The sequence below is a fragment of the Panthera onca genome, chromosome F2 (assembly GCF_046562875.1).
Source record: "Panthera onca isolate mPanOnc1 chromosome F2, mPanOnc1 haplotype 2, whole genome shotgun sequence".
Taxonomy (NCBI): domain Eukaryota; kingdom Metazoa; phylum Chordata; class Mammalia; order Carnivora; family Felidae; genus Panthera; species Panthera onca.
The window spans coordinates 68,083,707-68,104,183 of record NC_138356.1 but is presented as its reverse complement, the minus strand read 5'-3'; the positions used below and the strand labels follow the sequence as shown (position 1 = coordinate 68,104,183).

Below are 20,477 nucleotides of genomic sequence, written 5' to 3'. Positions count from 1 at the left end.
CAGTGTTTACAGACTGACCAGCCAAGGTAGGAGGTAAAACACTGTATTCAAAGCATATAAACTGTTTCAAACTAGGAACGACCATGAAAAGAAGACACTGTCTATATTTTGCATGCAATGAAAAGGAAGCTCAAAGCAGTGAAGTAACTGGTTCAACGTCACACAGTAGACGGCCGAACTTGCATTTTAACCAGGGCTAACTGTACAACACTAATTTTGTACAATACTAACTAACTCTGCACCAAGAGCTCTTAAGGATCCAGCTCTCTCACCTGCAAAAGGCCCACGTAATTATTAACGAAAACAAAATAATTGACCAATAAAATGTGAGTACTGTGGGCTAAGCATAGTGGAGAGCATTTTATACACGTAATTTAATTCTCGTGTCAACCCTAAATAAGGTAGGAGGGTGCAAGGGAGCTGTGTGTGGGCACACAGTTAAATACTCATTAGATATTAGTGGCTCTTTTACAATATTATCCCCTTTTCACAAATGAAGAAACCAAAGCTTACCTAAAGTCACAATGCTAATAACTGGCAGAGCTGAGCTTGAACCCAGGTTCTTGGATTCCAGAACCGGTTCTCAAAGTCCTAAGTTGCTCTGCCTAGCCAACCAAAGCACTGTGCGGCCCTAACTGGCCAAAAGGGAAATGGCGATGCTACGTGGAGAGATGTACTACATCTTGATGGAGGTTAAGTGCTGGCCCTGCAAGATGTGGTGGTAAGAATATCAGAAAGGCCCAAATCAAAGCTCCCTGAATCTGTCAGGTGTTGGGAATCAGTTCTTGAGGGGTCCCACGCATCTCTGTACATCTTGAAGCAGAGGCACTAACTGCCCTTTTGTTCCGGACTATCTTTCCAAGGATGTCTGTATCAGGAATAAAGCTTTAGAAAACTGAGAGAGCGTGTTCCTCCAGAGCAGAGGGATGTGTAAGAAACATACTGTCTCTTCCTCCAGGTCCAAACGGTGGGGAGGTGTCTTCTCCGTTATAAAAATCTGGGCACCCCGAGCTGGAGGGTCCTCAGCTGTGACACAGACAGGCTGCAGTACCACCCTGGGCCCTTCCAGATCACCCCCGGGAGGACTTGGGGTGGCGGTCAGCAAGGCGACCCTATGGACAAGTGATATTCCCACTACTTAACGTGCAACAAGAAAGACAGACCTTTGTCTCTGCCCCGGGAGTCTCCCGTCTTCTGCCAGCACCCAGGAAACTGTGGCAGGCTAACTTGTTGGCTCGCAAGGGGGGTAAAGCCTCAGACGCGTCACAGATCTCCACAGCAGGCTACCCATGCCTCTTCTCACCTTTGCTGCCCTCAGAAATAGCCTTTCCCACTCCGTGAGAAACACTTACTCATCTTTTTGTCAACATCTCCTCTACGAAATTTCTCCCCACGGTCCTCAGCGAGAATGAACTACTAACCCCAGGGCGCCCCCCATTGTTTCCGGAAACATGGCTTCTTTCACAGCACCTTGAAAGCTTTCTTCCACTGGCTGATGTGTGTGCTGTGCCAGTTAATCATTGCATTGGCTTCCGGCTCAAAATTCGCTTTTTAATACACACTCCGTGATAATGGATGAAACTGCTGTAAGTATTTCTCCTTGCAGTGAGCATTATGCTAAGCTTTCTCAGTCGAGGGTGCAGGAAGGACACTGCAGGAGGAAGGCAGTGCTCTTGCAAACATTATGCTTGATGAAAAGATTGGATGCTTCTGCCTTAAGATCGGGAACAAGATAAGGATGTCCATTCTTGCCACTTGTATTTAACATCATACTGCAGGTTCTAGCCAGGGAAATTAGGCAAGAAAAATAAATAAAAGGCAAACGAATTGGAAAGAAATAAAACTATGTCTATCCGCAGATGACATGATCTTGTATATAGGAAATCCTAACGTATACACTAAAAAAAATTGTTAGAACTACTAAACGAGTTCAGCAAGGTTGCAAGACAGAAGATCAACATAAAAATCAAGTGTATTTAACTGCAATAAACAATCTGAGAAGTAATTAAGAAAATTACATTTACAATAGAATCAAAAAAATGAAATGTTTTGAAATAAATTAACAAAAGAAGTGTAAGACCAATACTCTGAAAACACCGCTGAAAGAGATTAAAGATCTAAATAAATGTGGAAAAAAATCCCATGGTCATGTATCAAAAGACTTAATATTTTTAAGATGGTAATAACTCCTCAAATTGATCTACAATTCCATGCCACCCTATCAAAACCCCAGCTGGCTTCTTTGTAGAAAAAAACTGATGCACTGATCCTAAAATTCATACAGAGGTACAAGAGACTCCAAATATCCCAAACAATCTTTAAAAAGAAGAACAAAATTTGAGGACTATACTTCCTGATTTCAAAACTTCCTACAAAGCAACAGCTAAGAAAGGGTGGTATTGGCATAAAGATAAGCAAACAGAATTCCATCCATGGAACAGAACTGAGAATCCAAAAATAAACCCTTGTGTGTCTATGGTCTGCTGATGTGCAGCAAGGTACCACCAAGATCCCTCAGCAGGGGAAAGAATGGTGCTGGGACAACTGAATAGCCACATGCAGAAGACTGAAACTAGACTCTTAATTCAAACTACAGATGAACTCGAAATGGATCTAACTGTAAGGGCTAAAACTATAAACTCTTAGAAAAGAAAACGGATAAATTCACAAGGCAGCAGATTGAGAAATGGGTCCTTAGGTTTGATACCAAAAGCACAGCAACCAAAGAAAAAGCAGATCATCGGACTTCATCAAAATTAAAAACTTCGCTTCAACGAACACTATCACGAAAACTTAAAAACCCAAAGAATGGAGAAAAAATTTGCAAATCATAGATCTGTTAATAAACTCATACATAGAATATATAAAGAACACTTACAACTCAAAAATATAAACAGAAATGACTCAGTTTGAAAATGAGCACCGGATCTGAATAGACAGTTCTCCAAAGAAGATACACAAGTCACCAGTAAGTTCATGAAAAGATATTTCACATCACTAATCATCAGGGAAATGCAAATCAAACCCACAAGGAGATACCAACTCACACACAAATGTTCACAGCAGCATTTCTTAATAATATCCTAATAATAGGATATTTCTTAATAATATTAATAATAATAACCCAATGTTCATCAACTGATGAATGCATATGTAAAATGTGTTTTAACCATACAGTAGAATATTATTTGGTCATAAAAAGGAATGAAGTAGTTAAATACACGCTATAACACAGATGAACCTTGAAAACATCATGTTAAGCGACCAAAGTCAGTCACAAAGGCCACATGTTACGTGATTACATTTACATCCAATGTCCAGAATGGGTAAATCTATGGAGGAAGAGAGTAGATTAGTGGCTCCTTAGGGCTGATGAGAATGGGGAGGGATAGAAAGGCACCGCCAGGTAAAGGGGACAGGATTTCTTTTTTGGAGGTGATGAAAATGTTCTAAAATTGAGTAAATAAAGTATCTGTGAATATATTAGACACAACTAAATTAGACATTTTACATACTTGAATGATAAAGTATGTGAATTATATCTCAATAAAGCGGTTACTTTTAAAAAGTCACCAAACAAAAGAATAATGGAGCTAATGGAGATTAGAAGAGTGATTGGGAGGGATTAAAAAGAAAACTAGGTTAGCATGAGTAAAATGCCATGAAGGTGAATTAAGGTGATAAACTGTAAGTTGCTGAAATAAATTTCATGGGCTCGCTTCAGCAGCACATATACTAAAATTGAAATAAGTTTCATTACAGCAAAACTGTATCCCATAATGAGGGATTCTTTATTCATGGCACCAGACCTAATACCTATAGATACAAAGGCAATTAGGACTGGCAGAGGACATGATGACATACACAAGAATGAGTGTGTGTGTGCGTGTGTGTGCGTGCACGCATAAGCACACGCGCGCATACACGGAGCAGAAGCTATCTTGGATGTAAGTACCATCCAGTCAAACGAAACTTTGTGATTCAGACACATCACTCAACCCCTCTGAGCTTCGCCCCTCTCCTCTATCAAATGTCTACTTCATTTTCATGGGATTATTAAGAAAGAAAGTATCTGTAGCAAGATCTAGAAAGTTGTTGAGGGTATCTTCCTATCTCTATATTTCTAGCATAGTGTTTGTCACTTAGGTACTCAGTAAATAATTTGTGGAACTTTATTTTTTTTATTTTTATTTTTTTTAACGTTTATTTATTTTTGAGACAGAGAGAGACAGAGCATGAATGGGGGAGGGGCAGAGAGAGAGAGGGAGACACAGAATCAGAAGTAGGCTCCAGGCTCTGAGCCATCAGCCCAGAGCCTGACGCGGGGCTCGAAATCACGGACCGCGAGATCGTGACCTGAGCCGAAGTCGGACGTTTAACCGACTGAGCCACCCAGGCGTCCCATGGAACTAACTTTAAAAAACATAAATGGCTCTTGGAAAGGAGAAAATTAAAATATAATTAAGCACATCCACTTCGATGGGGATCTACATGACTAGAAAACCTTCACAAGTAGGATTTTTCACATGATACAGAAGCTTGACATAGAAGCTCTTAAAGCTCACATTATACTCTTATGTGAAATCAGAAGTTATTTTCTACCAGTAATTTAATGAGTTAGACAGGGAAAAGTTATTTGTAAGAACATTTCTGCTATCCTCTCCACAATCCCTTTTCAGATATCACTTTGTGTTTTGATTGTGCAAAATTTAACCCATTCTTCACCTTATATACATATATGAATAGAGACTATCACAGAAGGACTTTTGTCTAGACCAGGGGTCAGCATAGACTTTACACATTATATTCAACCCATTCTTTGCCATGTATATGTGTGTATGTATATATATGAACAGGAAGACTTTGGTCTAGACCGGGGGTCAGTCAAGTATAGCCTTTATAGATTATTTACAGCAGAACTGGACAGCTGCAACACAGACAGAAAGCCAAAACCTGGTTGGGAAACAGGATGTTATTAACTGACTTTTTCAAACTCCTGTATCTAGTGGTAGGAATATAGATTTTATAAACAATTAAGTGCAAAGAAGTACTCTATTGTTGTGATGGATGAAGGCATGGCCAACTCAGAGGAAACTCAGTATGGTCTAGGTGGGAGAAGAATTATCTGTAGAAAAAAAGATAATACTTAAGCTTGGCCTTGAAAGAGAATGGGTGCCCTTCAATCAGTCAATAGGGAGAGAGAGCATTCTAGGGAGAGGAAGTCATGTGAACACAGGCAAGGAGGCCTGACAGCACACCCTGGTAGAACTAAATCCAGTCTCTCTGACAGGGTGTACAGAGGGGTGTAGCCGGTGACATCATGAACATTCTTGTACACTATGCTCTCTGGTTTAAAACGGGCATAGAAATTAATAGCTACTATTTGCAGAGAGTAAATGCCAGATGCTTTGGTCATGGCTAGAGACACGATCAAACAAGGATGATCTACAACATGGTAATTGAGATTTATAAATATAGTCCTAGGGAAAACTTTTTTTTGTAAGTTCAGCAAGGGAACCTTCTAAGTCAAAAATTGGCACAGAATGGACTCTCCAAACTGTTTTAATGAGAAGCTCTCATCTTCAGGTACAATGGTGATAGAGGCCAGCAAACGGGCTGGCTCTATAATAAGCACAGGCATAAGCAATACTTGACTAGATAAGGGGACTTATCTCAAAGCTTGCTGCAATTGAGAAGGGGAAAGTGACACTTACAAGGACAACAGATTGAGAATATGCAAAGAGTAAATAAGTAAAATGTGTTATTTCCAATCTGAAATAGGTTATTGTGAGAGAATGGTACCCAGTCCTTCCTCAACCTCAAGGCTCAGTGTACTCCTATGTTAAAGTGACTATGTTACCTACCTACCCGAGAGCACGGCTGTGAAGATTAAACGAATACCTATGAGGCATTTAGAGCATGGCTGCCACACAAAAAGCACTGTGTTCACTATTGTTAAATTGCCCAATATGCACAGTCTGAAAACACGTGTGCCTACTGGATATAAAATCAGGCTGCTAGGTCAGAACGTAAAAAGTCATGAAGAGGAGAGAAAGACTCATAATCTCATTTAGAACAGACATTTACTACTATGAAGTTTTCCTGTATCTTCAGACGTACTTGTCTTATCCGCTAACTCAATTATTAGCTTCTTGAGGGCATGGGCCAATAAACAATTGGTGACCGATCAACATAAAGTGCTAACAATTATCTAGGAAGAGTGAAAAGTAAGCTCAAACAAATGTTCTGAACCAGTATTGTACAGTAAAGAGGGAAAATTACTTCGCCTGAGCACTGCCCCAAAGAAAAGGAAACCTACATCTTTGTCTTAAAGTAAAAGCCACCACTGCTGCCACCACCAGTTTAGAGACAGAAACTCTGGATTTCATAAATTTTCTCTCTCCTCTATCTACCAAATACTGCCTATAACTTCTCAGTGGGTGTAACTTTTCCAACTAACATTTCTTTCTACTTTCTTTTTTTAGCTACCTTCTTCTGGATCTGACGCTACAACAGCACTGATTAAATACTAAATCGAAGGGATAAAAGATGGCTTCCATGTCCTTTTTCAATAAATTTAAGAAATATAATGAAATAGTGATGAAATCCTTATAATCAACCATCACTAAGGCGAATGGTGCTAGGAAGAAGGGCAGATCCAAAGGTAAATAAATTTGCTCTCAAAGTCCATTAAAACATAACTCCACGAGGCCTTCAAAGAAATTCCTGCAAGGAATACTCCTCTTTTAACTCGGTCCCAATGCAAAAATGAGCACAAAGCAGGTGTGTGAGGAGCTGACCCCAAGTGCCTTAGAACTTCCCCAAACAAGGTTTTAACTCCCATCCTGGGAGGGAAAAGGAAAGCCCGCTTTTGCAGCACCTAGGGACAAACAAATTAGCATTTCCAAGGTCAACTGCTGACTGGCCTAATTATTTACAGCGACTAGAGTATTCTGGTTGCAGAAGTTAAGAGGCTAGAGCCTTCTGGGTTGCCCAATATCCTAAGAAACTAATTTATTTACCACATTAGCTACAAAATATCAAAGTACTGTAGGTGTGGAGTCAAATCAGCATATGACATTTCAAACGGAACCAAATATTAATAAGATCCCCAGAAGTAATTTTAAGCTGGCTAAACAATTTGGGGAAAAACTTAAAATGACAATCCCACCAGTGGTAGAGGAGTAACAACTACACACACACACACACACACACACACACACACGCACATCAGTAAATAGTATGGTCTCATCTTGCCAACTGGTTTGATTTGAATAGTCACCAAAACTGCTAAAAAGCTGCAAAACTAGTTGATGTAACTACCCTTACACATTCTTGCCGTCCTCTGATAGCCACTGAAAAATGAAATAACTTATATAACCGCTACTGTCCATCATCGTAGCCACCTGCCACGTGTGGCTATTAAGCAGCATATGAAACGTGGCTGGTCCAGATGGAGATGGACTGAAGGAGTTTGAACCTGGTACCAAAAAAAATGTAAAAATAACTCCACTTTTATATTAATTACATATTGAAATAATATTTTATACACATGGGATTAAATAAAATATTACTAAAATTCGTTTCTCCTCTTACCTTTTATGATGAGGATAATAGAAAAGCTTAAATTGCACATGTGGCTCACACTGTATTTTTATTGGACGGTGCTGTAATATACAGATAATGCTTCACACTTATGCACAAGAACATATAACCTCAGTTTCAAAGTACAGACCGAAGGAGAAATAGGCCTGAATGATACCAATCTTCTCTAAAATGATCAAATTGGTTTCAACTGTTAATCACCAACCTAATAAAAGCTCCTTTCTGCTTACCACCAGACAAAATTTTATTTTCTAAAAAGGAAACTGCTGTTTCAAAATCGATCCTGAAGTCTGTTCTTCTGTCTGGAGTTGTCATCTTTGCCTAACATGAAACTAGTCTTAATTCTTTCCAACGATCAAAGATAACATGATAAAGTGCTAGTCTAATTTTTAAATCTGATCAAGTGATTCCAACTCCGTTTTTTCTGCATTAGTCATTTTCATACCCTATTAGGTCACCGAAACCTAACTCATGCCTTTGCTCCAAATATAAATAACTAGAATCAACGGAAAGATTATTAAGAGTCTAGAAGAACCCAGGCGGTATTCAGATACTATACATATTCTGTTTCAAAAACTAAAATATGACTCATTTACTATTTCAGAAAGTGACATCCCATTGTAAACAGGAGAGCTTAGCAAACAGGAGAGCACAGAAGCAGTGATTTCCACACATTCCATCGTGCGGAGAAACCATGCAAACCTTCAAGTCGTTACAGCCAGTGGAAGAAAGAAAACCTGGAGGTGTTGGGATGGTTGGAAGTTTATGTGGTGGGAATACACAGCGACAAGAGGTGAGGTGAGGCAAACTGCTCAAACCTTCCTCTCCCCAGCTCAAAAAGGAAACTACTCAACTTTCTGACTGAGGAAGCCAGTTGGGAAAGGAAAGCACACTTCACACTTTTTAACCTCCTAAAACCGCCCAAACACTACTGGCCCTCTAGTAGAAGGACAAAATGACATATTTTTGTGAACGGAACATGTAAACCTTTTTAAGAGTGGTTTTTAAATGAAATCAACAACAAAAATCAAGATCTGATAACTCAGAGTAATAAATAACAAAGCGGCAGTGTATGTTTCTGTCTTATGACAGGGTCAACATCTATCACTGGCAAATGAATAGCCTGCGTAATTGAAAACGAAGCTAGTGGAAATGTGCGGTTATTCCTCCTTCCTGGAAGAGTTCATCTTAAAATGTAACCTTAATAGCCCTATAGTTTCTCTGGTCTGATACAGGCAGCATGTTTGTTTTCTCAGATAGATGGAATAACTCAGGCTCTAAGCTACAAAATGCCAACAATTCAGCGATTTTACCTTTTGCACAATCTTGAACTCTGCGGTCAACAAACCCATCGTTAAGGCCAAAGGCTACCTCATCAGAAGTATTCTGGTGCCACCTAGTGGTGGAAGTTTCCTGCCAACTGGGAAATGATGATTACACCTGGTTCTCAAAGTAAGGTCCATGGACCAGCAGCGTCAACATCAGCATCACCTGGTAACTTGTTAGAAATGCAAATTGTTGGGCTCATCCAGACCTACTGAAACTCTGATGGTGGGGCTGAGCAATCTGTGCTTTAACAAGCTCTCTAAGTGGTTCTGACGCACTGAATTAGTTCTTACACAAAAATTAAATGCAAAGCCTTAAAAAACTAGGTTTACAAATTAAAACGCACAATTTCTAATTTTTGAAAACAACTTAATTTTCTACATAGTGGATTCAAATAACTGTATTTGGAGAACAGTCTTCAAAGATACTTATTATGTAATTCATACACACTCAACACCTGACAAACATCAAATTAAGTCCCAACCTCTGAAAACGTCCGATGAGCACCCTGGGGTCTCTGCCCCAAGGAGACCAGGTTCAAAGGGAAGATCAGACATATTAACACAGCAAAATACAATATAAATACGAAAAACAACAACAACCATGAGACAAAGAGAAAACATTAACTGGTTTCAGGATGTCGGGATATGACATGTTACTGCATTTTAAGTGGGGGCGGAGCTTACCTGGGAACACATGAAAAGCCAAGGAGGTAGACTACTGCCGATTTTTAAATTAAGAGTCAGCTACCCTAATGAGAATAGATGCCACAGAAAAGCTCACTGCATACATCTGCTTTGTGCAATTATGTTATAAAGTAATCAGGAGAAAAGCAGATCTAATGAAGCCTTGCTAAATTGTTTATTTTCTATTTAGATCTCAGAGAACTTATTTAATTTCTCATACAGCAACTTAAAACACCTAGGATTCAGTAAAAGCAGTCCAAAAATTTATTTACAAGTATGCATTTCTTTAAATTCAGCTTTATATTATGCCCTCCTTTGGAAAAAAAAGAACCCTGAATTTTAATATCTATTTACTCAAAATTAAAGAATTATATATTTGAAGTAAAAAAAAAAAAATGGATCAGTATGACTGTGGTCCACACAGTCACAATTAAGTGCCATCCCTTACTCTGTGGGTAACTGCAAAACTATCACTTAGGAGGAAAAAAATCAACTCTGAAAAGCAAGTCTTGCAAACCCAGGCCTCTCATGTGACAGGTGACATCAAAGACGTTAACAGAGGCAGCATAAGCACATAAAGGAATTTCAAAGACTTGCTCTACTGATTAGTTTTGATTTTGCACTTTTAAAATATTAATTTAGATATGTACAGAGACCAACTATTTAATTCTCACATTTTAAGAGCAACTGCCTGTAACAGTATGAGTTTCTGACAAAACTCTTTTTTCCTTCTTTTCAAACCCTTCCTTTCCTGGCAGAGAGGAGAGAGGACACAACCTGAGGTACATTAACGTTTTCGAAGGGCCATTCCTAGGGGCACCTGAGTGGCTCAGTCGGTTGAGTGTCTGACTCTTGATATCGGCTCAGGTCATGATCTCGTGGTTCCTAAGATCGAGCCCAGTGTGTGGCTCTGCACGGATAGCACGGAGCCTGCCTACGGTCCTCTCTTCTCTCTGTCCCTCCCCACACTGGTCACAAGCTTGAGTGCACGTGCATGCACTCTCTCATTCTCTCTCAAAATAAATAAACTTAAAAAAAAAAAAAAAGAACAGGGCCATTCCTCAATTTTATTTAACTAAACTTAAAGGGCTTATGAGAATTCAACTGCTCAAAGATGATATTAACAACAACACTTTTGATAAATTAAGTTAGTACTTCTGCCTAAGAAAGCAGAAGAGTACACAATAAATTTAAAAATCCGAAAAATAAGCCCCAGCTACCTGAAAAATCTCCTAATGTAAGAAATTTCATTTCCCAACTAAGAAAGAAAGTATTCCCAGGGGCACCTGGGTGGCTCAGTCAGTTGAGCATCAACTCTCGGTTTCGGCTCAGGTCATGGTCTCACGATTTCAGGGGTTCAAGGCCCATGTCGGGCTCTGCGTCGACAGTGATGTCTGCTTGGGATTCTCTGTCTCCCTCTCTCTCTGTCCCTCTCAAAATAAATAAACTTAAACATTTTTTTTTAATTAAAAAAAAAGAAAAAGAAAGTATTCCCAGAATAACCAACACACTTGGAGAAAAAAGGAGTAGACATGGCAACAGTAAAAGTCAATTGCCTAGATACACATCCTATAACATAGCACAGGGAAAGGTGATCACTTCAAATGAGCTAGAAGTTGAACAGGGTCAACCACCTGGTATAGGAAAATGCAACCAACAGGAAACAAAACAATACACATCAGTTCCCTCCAAGTTCTTGGGAACAAGAATCCCCCTTACCAACAAGAGAATTGCAGTGCGGAGTGAGAAAATGGTACCTCAGTGATCACTAACATCTCTTTTAACAAAGTTCATTCTAATTTGTGAGGAAATTGGGCAACCCAGAAGGGAAACAGAAAGGGTGCTAATCTTAGAGGCGAAGAAAGGGAGCATTTCTGTTACAAAGATAATTCATGGACTTTCCCACATGCTCTTCTGTACTTCAATTTGTTCCAATCCAGTCACTGCTCTCCAACATAGTCAACTGCTCTTCTCTCTTATGGCTGAAGATTTTATTATGACTTTTATCCAAGTTAGACTTCAAGTCAAGGTTAAGAACTTTAGAAGGCTACCCACTAAAAATTATGGGTGATTTCTGCTGCTGGCCATGAATGAACTGGTGTGGAGTTGGCCCCCCTGCAGTGAACGACTAGAGAGCTGGATGAAATAAAAACTGACAGCTGCTCTCAGACAGTGGGGCAATAGGCAGGGCAGAACTGAGTCCTGCAGAAAGCGAAAAACAAGTTAGGTAAGTCACGCAATTGCCCTCCTCCCTGCACAAGAGAGGAGGAATCCAAGCAGGGAATGCAAATCTTCAAGGACTAAGGACAGACAGAGACTAGAGTTCAGGGAGGCTAAGACAACAGGGGTTTTCAAGACAGCACTGGGAGAGAGCTATGCACAGAAAGCGCTCGAGGAATCTGCAGAGATCCCCTCAATCCTAAACTACTAAGAAAAAAGTGCTGGGAGCTATACAGTGATCAATTCCCAGAATTCACACAGGATGGGAAGAGCTTCAAATTGCATCCAGTGGAGTGGAGTTATCTCACTGAACCCTCCGGGCAATCAATAGAGACTCAGGAAGGCCAAGCTTTGTAACAAGGCAAAATTGGCCCTAAGATAAATCTACACCAACTTGACCTGCACTGACAAAGTTTAGTTAACCTGGAAAGGATTAGCCTACCCCACAAATTACTTTGATGCCTGCCAAAACAAATGCCATAATTCTTTACTGGAAGACAACAAAATCCAAACACTTAGCAACATAGCGCACACAATGTCCACGTGAAGAAGAAGCAATAGACAAGAGAAGACAGAATTAGCAGATAAGGATGTTAAATCAGGTATTATAAATATGTTCAGTATATTCAAGAATATAGAGAAAAATATGAACATAATGAAGAGAGATAGAAGACAGAAATAAGATTCCATTTAATTCTTTTTTATGTCCAGAGATGAAAAATCCGGTATCTGAAATTTAAAATTCACTGTGCAGAATTAACAAGAGTAGACACTGCAGAAGACAAAACCAATGAACTTGAAGACACAGCAACAGGCACTATGAGCTGAAGCCAGACAGAAAAAGACCTGAAAAGAATCAACTAGCCTCAGTGACTTACGGGACACTATCAAGCTGTCCAATACACGTGTAATTAGAGTTCCAGAAGGGGAAGGGAGGGGAGGGACACAAAAACTATTTGAAGAGATGGTGGCAAAATTTTTTCTTAATTTAATCAAAACTATAAGCCCACGAATCCATAAAGCTTCAAGAACACTAGACACAATAAACAAAGAAAATCATGCAAAGGCACATCACAATCAAATCGCTAAAAACTAGCGATATTGAAAACAAACAAAAATCTGTTGCTCCCCTGCTCTGTATATAACATAAAATAAAAACAACCCTAATTCAAAGAAAGCAAATAACATCTTTCTAAATCTTCTGATTGAAAAATGTTCATCCAAGCTGAACTCTCCTATTTTGGTAGAGGCCTTCCTAGCTGGTACCCCTAGCATAAGCTTAGTCTATCAAGCACGAAGACTTAAACTCCTGCAAAATAACTTTATTATAATGCATTTGCGTCCCTTACAGTTCACAAATGTCACATACTTTAGATTGAATGATCTTTGAGGACAGGAACCTTCCTGTTTTCACCTGTAAATTTCTAGTGCAGTTTCTTCTAGCATAGAACTATTTGCAGAAACATGAATAAGTCAGTCTCATTTAATTCTCAGTACACTGTCATGCGGTACTTAGAACACAATGAGAAAACAGATGCCCAGAGGGATTAAGTGATTGCCCCAAGAACACTCAAAAGGTGAGCAGTATCTCATATCCCTAGAATGCCTCCACACCAGGTTATCTCAAAGTAAACACAAAAGAGATAAGTTTTAATTGTTACTTACTCTGAGTTTCCACAAGATCCAAGGCAACACTAGAAGCTGTGTCCATTCCAGAGCTGATACAGGATTGGAAGTTTTTCAAAGTGGAGAGAGCAGATTCTATACCACTGAAGGATATAAAACCAGTTGAGCCTGAACTTGAACTCGAACGTCCGGGCATCTTGAAATTATTGCCTAAGTTTTCAAACACAATAAGATTTAGGGGTCAGAATAATAACTGCATAAGAAAATAAAACTGCTATAAACATCCATATGAATGTATCTAATATCCCACAAGTGCCACACTATTGCGAACATTCTCCATCCCTGGAGGGGACACTAAAGCACTGTGCTGTCATCTGGGCCACCAAACACAGATACACTCAGTACAAGGGGAAAGGGTCTTCGTTTTTCAAAGGAGGGAGAATACCCTCTTTTAAAACATTCCTTGCTTCTCTGAAGAATTCAACAACAGCATAGTTTTATGAAACCTAAAACATAAAGGGGTTAGACAAAGTAGACTATTCATCTGATGCATTTTTCTAAAAACTGATAGTAGTAAAAGTAAAATAGTTTAATACAGAGAACTCCAAAATCTGTAGTTGTTAACTTATCTGACATATATGCATATTGAATTCTGAAAACCATAATATACTAAATATAAATTTAAAAATGTATATATATAGATACCGTATAAATTCCTGACAGTCCTCTGGTTCTAACAGATTTATAGACTTGGTAAGATCCCAGACTCTGTCAGTAAAAGCAGAATTTTTCTACATTATAGAGCAAAATATGGCGGCCATATGGAGTAGTGGTCAAGCATGTAGCCTCTAGAACCAGACTACCTCAGTTAAGAGCCGGATTCTGCCATTTGAGTAACTGAATGACTTCAGGCGAATTACTTAACCTCTCAGTGTTTCATTTTTCCCCCTCCTAAAATAGGAATCATCCAGGGCCTAGCTCAAGGATTCCTGTGAGAACTGAATGAGTTAAGGTATATAATAAAACACTGAAAATAATGCCCACCAGATAAATCTTTAAAAGTGGAAGCAAATATTACCATCAACTTCATCATTATGACACTGTAAGCGACAGTACAGAGTAGTGCTTACAAGAATGGACAATGGGCAGAGATGCCTGAAAATTCTGTCCCATCCATGCTACTTAAAACTTTACAACCCTGGTTTAGTTGCTTACCTTCTCTATCTTCAGTCTGAAGGAAATTATCTATCTATCCCACAGCATTATTGAAATCAAATGTTGTAGTTTTCTAAAACTTGTCTGATCTTAAGAATCAGTTGACGTGGTTCTCAAAAACATAGATTTGGGACACCTGGGTGGTTCAGTCAGTTGAGCATCCGACTCCAGCTCAGGTCATGATCTCGTGGTTCATGAGTTCCAGCCCCATGTCGGGCTCTGTGCTGACAGCTCAGAGCCTGGAGCCTGCTTCGGATTCTGTGTCTCCCTCTCTCTCTGCCCCTCCCCCACTCACACTCTTTCTCTCTCTCTCAAAAATAAATAAACAAAAAAATTTAAAAAGAAATATAGATTTATATACAGGTACTCTCTCAGACCTACTAAATCAGAGTCCCTAGTGGATACTCTAGGAAACCAGTATTTTTATGAATAACCCCAGATAATTCTTAGAATCAAACAAGTACGGAGAACACTGAAATAACTGCATCTCGACCCCCGCCAAACTTGTACGTTGAGAGCCTAACCCCCATGGTGATGGTATTTTGAGATGAGGCCTTTGGGAGGTAATTAGGTTTAGACACCCTGAGGGTAGAGCCCTCAAGAAGGGATCAGTGTCCTTATTAGAAGAAGAGGAGACACCAGAGTTCTCTCTCTCTCTCTCTCTCTTCACCTTGTAAGGATATAACAAGAAGGTGGCCTACTGTGAACTAGGAGGGTCCTTACCAGTATCCAACCATGCCAGCGCCCCAATCTCCAGCTTCTAGTCTCCAAAACTGTGAGAAATGAATTTCTATTGTTTAAGCCACCAGTCTATGCTATTTTTCAATAGCAGCGGGAGCTGACAAAAACACACAGTGTATACAGGGAATAATATAATCCAGGATAAATGGGAAGTATCTAGCACATGGTAGCTATCCTTATGATGTGCGTGCAAAATTCACATTACGCGAATAAAACTTTACACTTGCACAGAGCTGGGGAAAACTTCCTTCTGTAATGCTGGAGTATTTCCAGGGAAAAGATTCAGACTGAGAAGCAAAGAGAATGGATGGAGAGGACAGATGGCGTAGATGCACTTTTCCCTACTTCTACCACTATGTACAGCTAAGCACATTAACTCACAGGACGGCAACCCGCCTCCACCTGCGAGACCCCAAAGAATCATCAGGACCAAAATGTCAATCACGCAGTGGTTGAGAAACCCAGGTTTAAACCAACCTCCACTTGGGAGTCTTCCCCAGTAAGAATAATCTCTTTGTTCCCTGAACGTATGGTTACCAAGGAAGTTTAAAACGAGGTTTCTTGAGTTCTTTCCAAGCATGTTATTTTGCCTCCCCTAACAGACCTTGTCTTAGGCCATTCGGGCTGCTGTAATAAGACACCAGACTGGGTGGCTTATAAACCACAGCAATTTATCTCTCAGTTCCGGAGGCTGGCAAGTCCAAGATCAAGGTGCCAGCTGGGTTGCATTCTGAAGGCCCTCTTCCTGGTTCATAGCCCCCAGGCCTTCTCAGTCTTCCTCTTCACAGGTCGAAGATGCAAGGGAGCTTGAAGAGCCTCTTTTACCAAAGGCACTAATCCCATTCATGAGGGCTCTACCCTCAAGACCTAAGCACCTCTCAAAGGCCCCACTTCCTAATACCACCACACGGGCATCAGTATTTCAACACATGAATGGGGGAAGGAGAAAGACAAAAACATTCAGCAGGTCTAAGATTCGCTTCAGGCAGGACTAGTTATTAGCTAACTTAAAAATACTGTTTCCGGGGCACCTGGGTGGCTCAGTCGGTAGAGCGTTGGGACTCTGGCTCAGGTCAGGATCTCACAGTTGGGGAGTTCAAGCTCCACATCCGGCTCTGTGCTGTTGGCCTGTCAGTGCAGAGCCTACTTCAGATCCTCTCTCCTCCTCTCTCTCTGCCCGTCCCCCACCTGTGCTCTCCCAAAATAAATATTTGTTAAAAAATACTGTTTCCCCAATCAACAAAACTAAAAGGCAACCAACAGAATGGGAAAAGATATTTGCAAATGACATATCGCATAAAGGGTTAGTATCCAAAATCTATAAAGAACTCACTAAACTCCACACCCAAGAAACAAATAATACAGTGAAGAAATGGGCATAAGACATGAATAGACACTTTTCCAAAGATGACATCCAGATGGCCAACAGACACATGAAAAGATGCTCAACATCACTCATCATCAGGGAAATACAAATCAAAGCCACACTGAGACACCAGCTCACGCCGGTCAGAGTGGCTAAAATGAACACATCAGGAGACTATAGATACTGGAGAGGATGTGGAGAAAAGGGAACCCTCTTGCACCGTTGGTGGGAATGCAAACTGGTGCAGCCACTCTGGAAAACAGTGTGGAGGTTCCTCAAAAAATTAAAAATAGAACTACCCTATGACCCAGCAATAGCACTGCTGGGAATTTACCCAAGGGATACAGGAGTGCTGATGCATAGGAGCACATGTACTCCAATGTTCATAGGAGCACTTTCAACAATAGCCAAATTATGGAAGGAGCCTAAATGTCCACCAACTGAGGAATGGATAAAGAAGATGTGGTTTATATATACAATGGAATACTACTTGGCAATGAGAAAGAATGAAATCATGCCATTTGCAGCAACGTGGATGGAACTGGAAGGTATTACGCTAAGCGAAATGTCAATCAGAGAAAGACAAGTATCATATGTTTTCACTCATATGTGGATCTTGAGAAACTTAACAGAAGACCATGGGGGAGGGAAGGGGGAAAAATAGTTACAGAGAGGGAGGGAGACAAACCATAAGAGACTCTTAAATACAGAGAACAAACTGAGGGTTGATGGGGGGGTGGGGGAGAGGAGAAAGTGGTTGGGGGGCATTGAGGAGGGCACTTGTTGGGATGAGCACTGGCTGTTGTATGAAACCAATTTGACAATAAATTATACTAAAAAAAAAAAAAGTTTCCCCGGAGGGCCCCTGTGTGTTTCAGTCAATTAAGTGTTGGACTTCAACTCAGGTCATGATCGCTCAGCTTGTGGGTTTGGGCCCCGCATCGGCCTCTGTGCCAACAGCTTGGAGCCTAGCCTGCTTGGGATTCTGTGTCTCCCTCTTTCTCTGCCCCTCCCCACCACCCCCCCCCCCCCACCCCGCCCCGGGGGCTCTCTGTGTCTCTCAAAAATTAAAAAAATTAAAAAAAAATTTTTAAATACTGTTTCCCTCTCTCATCTTTCTGTACAGCACAGTGGTAAGCACAAAGCAAACAATTTACAGACACTATATTGACCTTTAAGTCCATGGGGACCTGTAGGAGTCCAGCCAGAGCTGTATCTCCCTTTACAAGATGCAAGGATACTTCTTTCTTCATGAAGCCTTCTCCTATCCATACAAGCAATTGCCTGCCCCACCCCCGCCATGCTACCACTATCCCTCCCTCTCTTTCTCCATCACACACACACACACACACACACACACACACACACACACACACACACGATTATAAAACTCATCACAACTATTCGTTCACGTGGCTACCACTCCCTCACTCTGGGAGCAGCTTAAACTAGAACTCTGACACGTTCTACAGCATGTAAAACAGCTCCTCTCACAAAACCGGCGATCAATAAAGAACTGAGACTGACAACAATAACAGCAACCACCATTTCCCCATAAACGGGTGCTCCGGCGCTTCACTCTCATTATCCTAATCCTCACAACCATTTATAGGAGAGAAAAGGAAACGGACACAAGAGCTTATTTAAACGACCTGCCCGAGGCCCTGCTTCTAAAGACAGCTCCAACTGGATTAATCTGCACCAAGAATTCGTGATCAGTTCCCTACCAGGGCAGAAGGACGGAGAGATGGCGTCTCGGGAAGGGGGGGCAGCCTGCCCAAGCCTCACTGCTTAACGTGCAGAGCCAGGACCGTATCCCAGGTGGACGGACCCCAGCTCAGGGCACCCGCGGAGGGCCCGAGAGGGAGGCGACACCTCCCGCCACCCTCGCCATCGCCACCCCTCGCTTCTGCCTTACCTGGATGTCCGACCCAGCTCTCTCCGGCTGCACCCGGACTGCCCCCACCCGGACCCCAACTCCTTCCTCAACTCCCTTCTCTAGTCGCTGAAACCGCGAGCGCGGGCTCTCGCGTCATCAGCCGGCGCCGGCGAACGGTCACATGACGCCCCGCCCTGCTCTCCGCCCCTCTGATCATGTGACCGCCAGGGGAGCCAGAGGCGGAAGCGGGGGTCCCGCAGGCTGGCGATCCAGGGCTGCGTCTAGAAGGGGACGCGTGCGGAGAGGGCGGCGTGGGGACCCAGGTGCCAACCCAGTCCGCGATCGCCGGCCCTGCACGTGCGCCCTGGCGTGGCCCGGGTGACAGGTGAGTTGGGGCGGGACGCGCCCTCGATTCGGTCCCCCGGCCCCTCCCCAGCCCCTGGCCGGGCCGCGCTGGCCGAAGGGGCGTCTGCGGCGTGCGGTGCGGTCTCGATGCGGAGCCCGGCTTGGAGGACTGAGGGGCCTCCTGGGGCGGGGCCGCAGTCCAGGCTCTTCATCTCCACTTAGGTGGACAGATTTTTCCACGCCGCCTGGGCGCTTTAGGAAGTGATGTTCAACTGCTTGGCCCGCATCTGTACCTTCCAAGTTTCCAGGAGCCGTGCTGGGTAGACAGTGTTATCCCTCCGTTTGCCCTCGAGAAAATTGAGTGGTTCGCGAAGTCTCGTCGAGTCTGATGGACCCGGGTTTGAATTCTGGTAATGCCGTGGGCTGCGAGTTGGAGCAAGTCATTCTTGCTTTCTGCACCTTAATTCCCTCACCTGTGTCATGCCGGTGCCAAAGTTCTCTGCATTTCTCAAAACAGTTCCAAGGGTCCTGACTGGTTTATGGTCGCACGGTCGAAAACATAAGTCACAGAGCCGGTAATGGAGCCGGGTGTCCCGATTCCAAGTGCGCGAAGCTTACTCCAACATAGGTGATGGAGTCAGGGGAAGGAACGGAGAGGTCTTACTGGCCCACGACCAGGAGCACCTCCCGTTTCTCTTTCTCCTGTCCCTTCCAGGATTTATGAATGGGACTAGAGTGATCAGACTCATTTTAGAACTCTTCTGGAAGGGATTTGTCGGTCACTTTTATCTTGGTCAACAACCATTATATTTTGTTTCTGATAATGGATAGGTGGAGACCAATGCTTCCTTTTTTATGGAACTGAGATCTTATGAAAGGATAAAAATAGACCTATGTTCTTTTGTCCTCTGAGTAGGGCAAACAGCGGTTTGTCCCCGGACAATTTTATTTCCTTCAGAATTCAGTTCTGTACTTACTCGGTAATTGGTATAATGATGCCATGCTGCATTCTTGAAACATGTTGTCTGTTGTCTAGGATTACTTTCCCAACCGTAAACCACAGTTCCATACTAAATTCTATTTTTTTAACATTTAAAAAAATGTCATTTATGAGTATATCTAGTACATATTATTCATTCTAAACACTCACTTTCAATCCTTCATGTGTTTATACACACAAATTTACCAAATATACACACATATTTACCATTACTAGTAGTTTCAGGATGGTTACTTTTGCATAAAGCTAAACATGATGTAAATTTCAAATAATTTTTTAATTTTATTTTTTAATATAATTTATTGTCAAATTGACTTACATATAACACCCTGTGCTCATCCCAACAAGTGCCCTCCTCAGTGCCCATCACCTATTTTCCCCTCTCCCCCAACCTCCCCCCCTACACTAAATTCTTAAAAATAAAGTTACAGCTACTTTTTGGGTGCTTTATAAAAGAAAAGTAGGAAA

The 20,477-nt window shown here is 41.6% G+C and overlaps 2 protein-coding genes across 3 annotated transcripts in view; one reads left to right on the top strand and one right to left on the bottom strand.

The window, feature by feature from the left end:
- Window positions 1-18,824, bottom strand: part of NSMCE2 (NSE2 SUMO ligase component of SMC5/6 complex) — a 217,776-nt gene extending 198,952 nt beyond the window's left edge. For both annotated transcript variants that reach the window (XM_060611305.3, XM_060611306.3), the window contains exons 1-2: window positions 18,704-18,824; window positions 13,503-13,673 (exon numbers count right to left, since the gene is read on the bottom strand). In XM_060611305.3, coding sequence (XP_060467288.1) covers window positions 13,503-13,659 — 157 coding nt within the window. In that variant the 5' untranslated portion in view covers window positions 13,660-13,673; window positions 18,704-18,824. The remainder of the gene's footprint in view (window positions 1-13,502; window positions 13,674-18,703) is intronic.
- Window positions 18,825-18,871: 47 nt separating this feature from the next.
- WASHC5 (WASH complex subunit 5) overlaps window positions 18,872-20,477 on the top strand; it is a 63,192-nt gene continuing 61,586 nt past the window's right edge. Inside the window, exon 1 of the mRNA XM_078441478.2 lies at window positions 18,872-19,049. The gene's annotated coding sequence lies outside the window, so the exon portion shown is untranslated. The remainder of the gene's footprint in view (window positions 19,050-20,477) is intronic.